General features: G+C 55.1%; 4 protein-coding genes across 4 annotated transcripts; 1 reads left to right on the top strand and 3 right to left on the bottom strand.

The window, feature by feature from the left end:
• Positions 1-3,236: 3,236 nt before the first annotated feature.
• On the top strand, positions 3,237-3,878 carry D7B24_006449 (uncharacterized protein; the record flags this gene model as incomplete). The annotated part of the gene is made up of 2 exons (XM_028640579.1): positions 3,237-3,462; positions 3,526-3,878. The coding sequence occupies 2 exons, from the start codon at positions 3,237-3,239 to the stop codon at positions 3,876-3,878; spliced, it is 579 nt and encodes a 192-aa protein (XP_028495215.1).
• Positions 3,879-4,984: 1,106 nt separating this feature from the next.
• Positions 4,985-6,094, bottom strand: D7B24_006448 (uncharacterized protein; the record flags this gene model as incomplete). Its single annotated transcript, XM_028640578.1, has 1 exon — positions 4,985-6,094. The coding sequence occupies one exon, from the start codon at positions 6,092-6,094 to the stop codon at positions 4,985-4,987; it is 1,110 nt and encodes a 369-aa protein (XP_028495214.1).
• A 305-nt stretch (positions 6,095-6,399) lies between these two features.
• On the bottom strand, positions 6,400-7,671 carry D7B24_006447 (uncharacterized protein; the record flags this gene model as incomplete). Its single annotated transcript, XM_028640577.1, has 5 exons — positions 6,400-6,574; positions 6,641-6,650; positions 6,782-6,994; positions 7,070-7,160; positions 7,240-7,671. The coding sequence occupies 5 exons, from the start codon at positions 7,669-7,671 to the stop codon at positions 6,400-6,402; spliced, it is 921 nt and encodes a 306-aa protein (XP_028495213.1).
• A 711-nt stretch (positions 7,672-8,382) lies between these two features.
• D7B24_006446 (uncharacterized protein) lies at positions 8,383-9,841 on the bottom strand (the record flags this gene model as incomplete). Its single annotated transcript, XM_028640576.1, has 5 exons — positions 8,383-8,635; positions 8,700-8,942; positions 9,009-9,382; positions 9,449-9,489; positions 9,820-9,841. The coding sequence occupies 5 exons, from the start codon at positions 9,839-9,841 to the stop codon at positions 8,383-8,385; spliced, it is 933 nt and encodes a 310-aa protein (XP_028495212.1).
• Between the last annotated feature and the right edge of the window lie 193 nt (positions 9,842-10,034).

Below are 10,034 nucleotides of genomic sequence, written 5' to 3'. Positions count from 1 at the left end.
CACCGGCGCCAATGAAACTGCCGTCAGAGTGATCGACATATTATCGGACGAGAATATCTCCATAGCGTGCATCGAGCTGCAAGCTGGATCAGCACTCTCATGACAACAATCCTGGCGGTGTTTCCAGAGGCTCTTCGAAGGCATCACATGCGCTGCCTCGGGCCTTGACAGAAGATCCCCTGAAGATCGCTCATACTGAGCGCCCCAAATGTAGAGCAACGTCAAGACGCGCGCGTTGGAAATGAAAGTAGACGTCGCATGGAGATTAGATGTACTTCCTGAGTCAATCCTTTCAGCGCCACTGCAACGACTAATGCTCCATCAAAATAACGACCCCCAAAACAAGGCATTCCCAAAGTAGCATGTGAAAAAAGGGCGAGAAAAACGCCCTCCACCCGGCCTGCCTTCCTCATTCAGTTGGGTGACCCGCCGTCGGACGGAACCCGCCTAACCCCCTTTATCCCACAAGCTCACGAGCACGCTTCCCCAGGATGTTGAACCCGTCGATAGAGGGGAATGGGAAATATGGCCCGCCAATAATCCACTTGTGTACCTTGAACACGTACCTGCGTGCAGAAAGGATGCATACAGCACCCAATGCGCGCTGATGCAATGTCAGCCCGTGGAGCCTCCTTTCGCTTTGGCGATCCGGTGTGGTCGTTGACAACGAGGGTGGTGTCCGGTGTGGCTCCCCCCCCCCTCCCACTCGTTACGCTTTTTGCGGCTGCTCACCTCCGCCCAAACAAGCTTATGGGACGCCCAACCAGATTCGCGGTCGGAGATGAAGGCTGCGGAGGGGGGGCCCGGCGCAGCTGGCGGAGCTGCGCGGTTCTGGGTTCTGGACTGGTCTCAATGGAGTCACGGTGCACTGCGCGCGGGTTCACATGGCTACAGGTAGAAACTGGGCGACAGGGTCATGGCGAATGGAGAATGCAAAGAGATAGGAGGCAATTGGGACCATGCCCTTTTCGTGGAGTTGCATTGATGCACCAGCGGATATCGGATCAGATTGTGCAGATTTCTGGGGAGCAATGAAATGAAGAGTGGATATTGACCTCGAAATGCGCTTCCGGCGCAGTAGGATTCAGGTACATCCTCATGTTGACCAACAACAAAGGAATCGGTATTGATCGCGGCAGGCTCTTTTGGTCGATCGATTTCGTGGCGCTACAGGCTATTCTTCACAAGCCAAAATTCTGACTGACACTTGACAGCCGACACAAGGGCCCCATGGCTTGATCATGGCCTCGGCTTTGCTCAGACGCCAGCTCCCAGCGCCAGGCAATGAGTGCGTCAGATGTCTCATTCCACCGTGTCTGCCGTTCAGCCTGTGAATGAGGTGCTTGGTGCGGGGGAGATTGAGCCAGGGCGCCCACCCCCAGACTTTGCTATGCCCAGCGAATCGAGAGGAGTAGGACCTAGGAAAGGAGGGGGAGAGGGTGGGCGTCGCCGTTGGCGCCCTAAGTTGCTTGACCCAGCAAGGGGACACCCTTGGTCGTGGGCCCTTCCCCCCTTCTTTTCTGCCCGATCTGATGTCCTGCTTCTGGGAGGCGGCCAAGGGTGCCGCCCATGACGGGCGAGTGACCAACGGAAATGGCTGCTGAGCCACCCCTGTCATCGGAGTGGTAAGTTGTATGGTTGTGGCGATCGTCAGGTTGCGTCCAGTACGAGGACACCATCTCGGCTGTGCGTCGCGGTTGGTCCAGCGTTCCTGCGTCCCTCCGAATAGTTTTTGTCATGTGCTTTTGATGCCAGGACCCAAGGCAAGGCAAGGTAGTGGACAATGCAACAGGCCAGGGAAAGGGGGCACAGCCATGAATTTCCCCGAATGCAGTGCTCGAGGAGTAATAAGAAAGAGCTTATTGAGTCACGCAAAGATACGAGTATTGAACCGTATCTGCAGACCCCGAAGCTACCAAGGATGAAATGGATTGACTTGTTGATTGATTGCCATTATGGAGCTGTCTTTCCTGGTTTCCCCAGGTCCCTTGGGGAGACCAGAGCAAAGGCCAGTCAGTACTGTACCCGCAGTCATTCGCCAGGCCTCTCCTTACCTCGCCTTGCCAAGAACCAGCTCGGCCGCCCAACCCCGGATTTTCGAACCCGCTGAGGAGCGTCGAAGGGGGCCCCAGCAGGAAAGCCCATGGAAGACGGCACCAGCACGGAGATGGGGTGGGACGGAAGGAAAAGAGAGACATTACAGCGCCGGCGTCGGTCAATTACTCCTCTTCTCGAATGATAATTGACTTCTCCATTGCAGCAATAACCGCGAACGGCAGCACAATGCATGGAGCGTTGCCAGAAAGCACAAAGGGCCTGAATAGAGCGACTAGAATCCTGAGTAGCGTCTCAGCCGAAATTACCTCTGTCGAGCCACCGACGTGGCTCATCCAACAGACCATCTTCACATGCCGTGACATCTCCCACACCAGACGGCCCTGTGGCCCCTGGCCCTGACTTGCCTCTGCCTTGCTTTGCCGAACCGCCTACTGCAACGGGCAATCCCACGACGTAGCCAGACAACCTTAGAGGCCGTAGACTAGCAAAGACAAAGCGAATCCTGACGAGTCCACACCCCCCTCAGAGCTCCGCACGGGCAGAAGTGGCTTGCTGCACCAACCTGACATCCCGGTGACTGGTCGTCCGCTTCTGGCAGTCAGGCCCGCGCCGATACATCGCCAGGTTGTCGCCCTGGTGTCCGCCCAGTCACTCTGGCCCGCCGTCCTTCCCCGGACACATCTGGGCCCTGACTTGAACCGGGGTACTTCGCCATCATGTCTCCTCATCCTTGCTCTTCACGCAGTCGAGACCTGGCCAGGGGGTCGCCGTCGCCGCTGGAAGGATGGGTGCCACGCCCAGTCCAGGTCCAGGTCCAAGTTCCAGCACCAGCAACCGTCCCATCTCCATGCAACCCATCCGAAGGAAGGTAGCAAGCTTGTGCCTTGCCAGCCTCTCCAGCAGGTTCCTGGGGCGTCTGTTCGATGTCCCGATGCTTCGCGCTCCCGTCAACTCGCCCGCCCCCGGAGCAATATCGCACCAAGCCCGCACCTCCTCCGTCGTCCATAAGAAGCCTCGTCCTCCAGCTTCTCTTCCGCCCTTCTCTTCTTCTCTCTTCATCCACATTCGCTTGGCATCATACAGTACACTCGCTCTTGTACCAATAATCCCCATACCTCGCTAATACCGGTTCATCCTTCCTCCAACCACAACAACCACCCCCCCCCAAAACCATCAAAATGAAGTCTGTCTACGCTATCGCTGCCTTCGCCGCCGTTGTGGCCGCCCAGAGCTCCTCCGGCCTCCCTGAGTGCGCCATTCCCTGCATCCGCGACGCCACCACCTCGGCCACCGACTGCACCTTCGGCGACTACTCTTGCTCTTGCGAGCCTGCCAACAACGCCGCCATCCGCGCCGCTGCCACCAGCTGCGTCATTGACGCCTGCGGTGTTGACGTTGCCCTCAGTATGTGCTCCCATATTGCGTCCACGTTGCTCCCGAGTCGTCCATGCTAACAAGCGCTTCCAGACGAGGTCATCCCCGCCACCGAGGCTCTCTGCGCCAACCCCCCCACCTCCCCCGAGGAGCCCACCACCACCGCTGCTGAGACCACCGCCGCTCCCTCCGCCGTCGAGTCCGCCGTCGAGTCCGCCGTTGAGTCTGCTGTCGAGTCCGCTGTCGAGTCGGCCGCTCCCTCCGGCTACCCCGTCCCTGAGGTCTCCTCTGCCGCTCCCCACCCCTCGACCACTGCGGCTCCCGCTCCCAGCCACACCGGCAACGCCACCGAGCCCGCGCCCACCCACGTCGAGGTTGACGGTGCCGCTTCCCTCGGCTTCATGGGCGTTGCCGCCATGGTCGGTCTCGCCGCCATTGCCCTGTAAGCGTCTTCTCTTCTCCACTGAGAAAGAGTCACGCTCGCGGCGGCAGCATTGCTGGCAACGGCAACACGTTCTCCTGTTCGGAGACGAATGGGAGCACAAAGGATTGTATACAACTCATTTGTGGTAATGGCATGAGGATTCGTCGTCATCGGTCTTCCGACCGGGGACGGCGGTCCTTCCAGTGTTGGACAAAAAATAGTATTTCACTCGGACCTGTAGTTGTCTCGCAAATACACCGACTGATACAATAATGTTAATGCGTCTGTCCATGAGACAACAGCAATCGTGATGAATATCTCGTCTTGTGATGGACTGTCAAAACTGGCATTTCCTGTTTCCCGTGAACTATCCTCCATGGACGAGTTTAGCCGTCGTATTCGACGTGCGGCGCAGCTTTTAAGCGCCGAGTTGCCAAGGTGATCCTGCATATTGGTGGGTGGGATGGCCGACAACCTTCCTGAGGTGCCAGGCCCGGGTTGGGCGCTCTCCAGTTTGATTCGACGGCGGCACGTCCGGGGTAAAAGACCAAAAGCATGATGCAACCTTGCGTTGTTGCTGTAGGCACCACAGTCAGCACAGCCGGCCCTGCCCATTACTCTCAGATATGTGTCTAGGAATCGTACCTTGAGGCGAGGTGACGGGTCCAGGTGAGTTGTTGTCGTTTGCCGTGCCATTCATGTCCTCGGGGGCCAGGACATCACTCCGATCTTTCACCCCCGGACAGAAAGAATGCCCCGGGCGGGGTATTGAGCTCGGCCGAATTGCGCTGTAATAAGCGCCGATCTTCATATCTGGGGTCCCCAGGTTACCTCCTCTGTCGCGTGGACCGAGGCAGCGTGGTTTGATGGCCATGTGATGCCTTTGCTTGTTTGTGAGGACATGTTCCCCCGGACTTTGCAGACGCGCGAATGGCTGACCAGGAGAGAACCTACTTGAAAGATTTGTTGGTCAGTCTTGTTTGTGATCCTTTCGTACCGTGGTCTGGCTTGTCAGGCTTCACTGACGTCGATAGTATACTGACGTGCTTGACATCGGATGGCCGTGCCGTAAGTAATTGCGATCATCGAAATGCCGCGGAAGGTTCATCGACCACGACAATGCATCTCTTACGCGTTCCACTCCTTTTCATCTTGGTATGGTTCCTCGTTCGCAACCTCCTCCAGCTTCCCGCTCTTCAATGCATCCCACCTCTTTTCATTCTCCCTTCGGTCCTCTTCTCCTTTCCATACCCTGCCATGGAGATGCCTTACGCAAACCTGTTTTCCATCACCTGGTGCAAAAAGCCAACAGGCCCATCGCGCCCACTGCCCCTCTTTCATACCGTTCCTTGCGCGTTGGCCGATAGAGTCCTCGATGAACATGCCCCTCCCAATGGCCAGTTGGCTCGGGAATACTCTCTCGAGGTAATGCCTCCTCTCCACGACATGTGGCTTGTCGTGCCAGAAGTACAAGGGCGTCAGTGGCACGACTTCTCCAGTTGTTGGCGCCGAGTACCTTCCCGTCAGAGCGGCTGACAGGTCTCGCAGGACGGGGAACCGGGCGACATGCATCGAAGCCTCGTATTCGACCGTCCGTGGCGACGGCAAACAGACATAGCGGATTGGAGCTGTCGTGCTTGACGTGGAAGCCTGCATGGCGTCGAGGAGATTCGCAATGGGAATGTGCGAGTCGAGCGCCCAGTCGTGCTGGTGAATCCAGACATACGGTGTGTCGGCTTCGCGGAGGGCTGAACGCACAGCCAGGCCGAAACCGAGTCTCTTTTCGGGCTCCATGAAGGTAATGCGTCGGTCCCTGGTGCAGTGGATGTTCATGTCAACCAAATGGCCGCTGGAGCGCCCGCCGGGCGATCCATATTCTGCTCGGGCACGACGGACCTCCCAATCGAGGGAGGGCAAGCTGGGCAGCGTCTGGCTCAGAAACTCGCGCGTGACAAGAGCCTTCACATTTTCCTTGTAGGCGTCGTACACCCGTGCGCCTTCGGGAGTGACCTGACCCTTCTTCAGGCGGGCTCGTTCGACGACATGGTCGTACGTATCGAATACGACAATGACGGGGCAATTGAGCAAAGCCGTGCAGTGAGCGTGGAAGGAGGCGATCACGGCCGACAGGAGATCTGTCGTGGGAGCTGACGGAGTAGGCGACGTCGTGATGATTAGGGTCAGTAGCCTGTCAAGTAAAAATTTCGGCTGCTCTGGCTCCAGCAAAGACGGGGGCATGACGCCTCTTAAAGTCGGTGGTTTTGGGATTGTGAGGAACGATGGCGGATGAAGTTCAATCAATTGCGTGATTGAAATTTCCTGTGGGTTCACTGCTGACCGAGCCTCACCGAGACTTCACCTCAAAACAAAACATTTTGGACGCTTATTGACGGATGAAGGGACTATATCAGGACAAGCTCGATCAGTCTTTTTTTTTAAAAGAGAAAGAAAAGATCTACCTATATTCGTCTGCACTCTTTTCTTATGAGTTCGTGTCTCCCACGCAAGTGTACAGTCACACTTGCACGAACCCCAAGACCAGCTTAGATCTTGATGACGACCTTGCCAGCATGCTGTCCTGAGTACAGATAATCAAAAGCAGCAGCAGACTCCTCAAACGTGAAGACTTTGTCGATGATGGGCGTGAGTGACATGTTATTTTCTTCAATGAAACGGTTCATGCGCTGATAATCAAGCTTCGAGCCCACGCCGATGCCCCTATGATGTGTTAGACCTGGCAACGGACGAGCGATGGACCTTCATTATGCTTATTGGGCGACTTACTGCACCTTGGCTAGTTTTCCCATCAAGGCAAGCAGGGCACTTGGCTCCCATCCTTGCCCAAACCCAGCCAAGAACCCCACGAGAGAGACGGTGCCACCTTTCGATCGTAGGAACTGATGTCGTCGGGTATGGACGACGGACCTGTATTGTTAACCACGACATCGACACCTTTCCCATTGGTGATGCGGAGAATTTCCTCTTTTTGGCTGGAGGTCGTCTTGTAGTTGATGCCGTGGACATCGGATCCCATCTTCTTGATGGCCTCAAGCTTTTCATCTGACGAAGACGTGACAATAGCCTTCCAGCCGTTGGCGATGCACAACAAGAGCGCGAACAGGCTAACACCTCCGGTTCCTAGTCGTTCTTGTCAGCATCAATCACAAAAGATTGATGTGTTGCATCCAAAACGTTCGCCAGGTTTTGACCTACCTTGCATCAGAGCGACGGGATCCTTTCGGCTTGTTTCAAGGCCGTTAAGAGACGACCATGCCGTTACGCCGGCGCATGTGAGGGTGGCAGCCTGTACAGCACCAGTAAGTCCCATAAAGCTTTGCACGTTTCTCGCATCGCTACTGGGCTCCACCGGGCCTTTGACTCACCTCTTCCCAGGATAGATGCTTCGGAAGATGAACAAGCACTCTATCCTCGTAGACCGCATATTCCCGTAAGACGCCGGCCGTAGAGCCTCCAAGCGCGCAGTTCTCATCCTCTTCCAGGCCTGTAAAGTTGTTGATGTCAAAGATGGGCGCCACCTTATCTCCAATGGCGAAGTCGCCAACAGAGGAACCGATAGCAACAACCTCGGCGGCGCAGTCGGAACATGGTATGCCCTCATCCTCGACCTCGACAGGGTATCTGCCATTTAACATGGCCACATCGCGAAAGTTGAGCGATACGGCGTGAATCTTTACGAGGACATCGTGCGCTCCAAGATCGCCCGGGGTGGGAACAGGCTCAGTGACCTGCGTGACGGTCCGTGGGAGGTCACCGTGTGTCCGCCTGAATACTTTGGCTTCGGTTGGGATCGTCATGACTGTTTTGGAAATGATACTAACTCAGATTTGTACTGCATTTGCAACGAAATGCTGCATCAACTCGCGGGGCTTTTTATCAATTTCACTGCCTTCAAGAGCTGGTGGGGTCTGCGGCGGACTTTGGTGCGGACTTTCCACAGCAGTGAACAATTCCGATCAGCGGCGTCAGCGTCTTTCGATCTCTGCTGGTGAACTGAGTAAGCTTAAGGTACGGAGGCTGACCAAGCGACGTCATCGTCGGCGAGTATTAGTGATCTAGATTCGTTCTGGATTTTCATCAAGATGGCTTCCTTATTGGCTTGAACGCTGGCTCGGACGCGCACCGGAGCTAAAACGCCAAGTTGGTGGGGTTCGTTTGGTGCATCGAAATAACGATGTAGTAGCAAGGCCCCGCGATCTGGTGTGATGTTCGTGCTTGCTCATGTTTCCTGCGAAAAGTGATGGGCGTTGAGAGATTTTGACCACAGTCCTCGATCAGCGTTATGATGAGCTGCTCCTGGCGGCAGCTGATGATCTTGGCCACATGCCCTAATATTTACTTGGACCTTGTGATTCAGTCATGCAATTCTTTTGCAGCGCGATGTCTCGACGCACCACTAGCTTGATACCAGCCCTGCATCTTGCGGCCACATTCATGGAATGTTGAGTAAATGTCAAGGAATATCCCTGCGTGTTTGAAATACTGAATGTCCTGGCCGTGACCTGGATCTAATCGTCGTGCTTTGCTTCCACCTCGACGAATTCGACATCCGCTGGTTTGTAAGACCCAAAACGACGGAGGGGAACGCCTTGGTTGAACATAAGGTCAATCTGCTCCAAGGACTTGCCCTTGCACTCGGGGACAAACAGCCACGTGAAGCATACAGACACGACTGCAACCGCGCCGAAGATGAATCCCAAGCGACTGCCGAGATTCACAGGGTCAAAGAGGAGGTAAGGAATGGAGAAGTTGACGGCAAACCTGATGAGGACAGGTAGTGTTAGCACGGAGCATCTTCGGCAGGTTATTACAGAGCACAACTCACGCAGTGACAACGTTAACAATGGCAGCAGTACGCTGGGATGCGTCCCGGAGATGGAGCGACGTCACTTCAGTCGTCACAACATATACTAGAGGTGCCCATCCCAGGCAAAAGCCACCGCCAAAGAGCGGCAGCATCGCGACTGTGGCCTTCTTGACAGCGACTGACGGATTGCTGATAGTACCTAAGCCACCCATGGTTATGATGGCAGCTGCCTGCCAGGCTGCGCCAGCCATGAGCAATGGCCTATCAGACGATTTACATGTTAGCACAGCGTTTGACCAAGCGGTCAGGGAGCCGGTCACAACTTACCGTCTGCCAACCCGGTCGTTGAGAAACAGTGAGACGCCACACATCAGCAGGTTGACTGATGCATTAATGATGGTCATGTTGAAAGGGTTGACGGTTCCAATGCTCCGCACAAAGATAGCGCCATAGGAGCCTGCAAACGCTTGGCCCGTTGCCTGCTGCAGGAAGTTAAGTGCCACAATAATAGCAGTCCGCTTCCTGTTGATACCCTGGAATATCTCAATGTATCGTCCCTGCTCTTTTTCCATTTGAAGGGCAAGTTGGAGGTCGGCGAATTCAGATTCGATCTCTTCAGGGCTCAAGGTTCCGGAGCGTAAACGAAGCAACGCACCGTGAGCCTTTCCGACTTCGCCTTTCGTCAAGAGCCAACGAGGAGACTGAAATTAGGATGATAGGTGAGCAAAGTCCTGTACGTAAATGATTTTACAAAGAAGTAGACTGACCTCCGGAATTAACCACACGGTCGACATAACGATCATGGGGACTATAAAGAAGAAGCCTAAGGGGACTTTCCAGGCTGCATTTGTGGATAGAGTACTTGTCCCGCGACAAATGCAATTCATGATAAGTCCTCCACACTACGGTAGGACAAGGTCAGCGGAGGTCCAAGATCAAAGTCTCGGAAATTGGCTGTTTACCATCATGCTGAACTGGTAGGAGCCTACCGCAAACCCCCGAATTGGTGTGGGTATGATCTCTGCCTGGTAGACAGGGATGACTGCTAGCTCCATTCCGATGTATATGTCTGAAGACAAGACTCGGGTTAAAATTACCACTTAACTGGCAGGGCATCATCAAAGCGAGTTGAACATACAATTTAGGACCCGAGCGGCCATGATTTGCTCCCTGGTAGTTGATGTCACTGCTATTACGGCGCAGACGACAGCATGACCACTCATGGAGAACATGCACCATCGTCGACCCCAGCGTTCACTGATTAGACTACCAAGCACCACGCCTAGGTTGCCGTCAGCAATCATGTTCACGAGTCCAAAAAGCCAGAACGGACCAAATGCGAAACCAATGTAA

The sequence above is a fragment of the Verticillium nonalfalfae genome, assembly GCF_003724135.2.
Source record: "Verticillium nonalfalfae strain VnAa140/NRRL 66861 chromosome Unknown scaffold_46, whole genome shotgun sequence".
Classification (NCBI taxonomy): Eukaryota; Fungi; Ascomycota; class Sordariomycetes; order Glomerellales; family Plectosphaerellaceae; genus Verticillium; species Verticillium nonalfalfae.
Note: the sequence above shows the minus strand (reverse complement) of the source record. Positions and strands in the feature narration are given on the sequence as shown.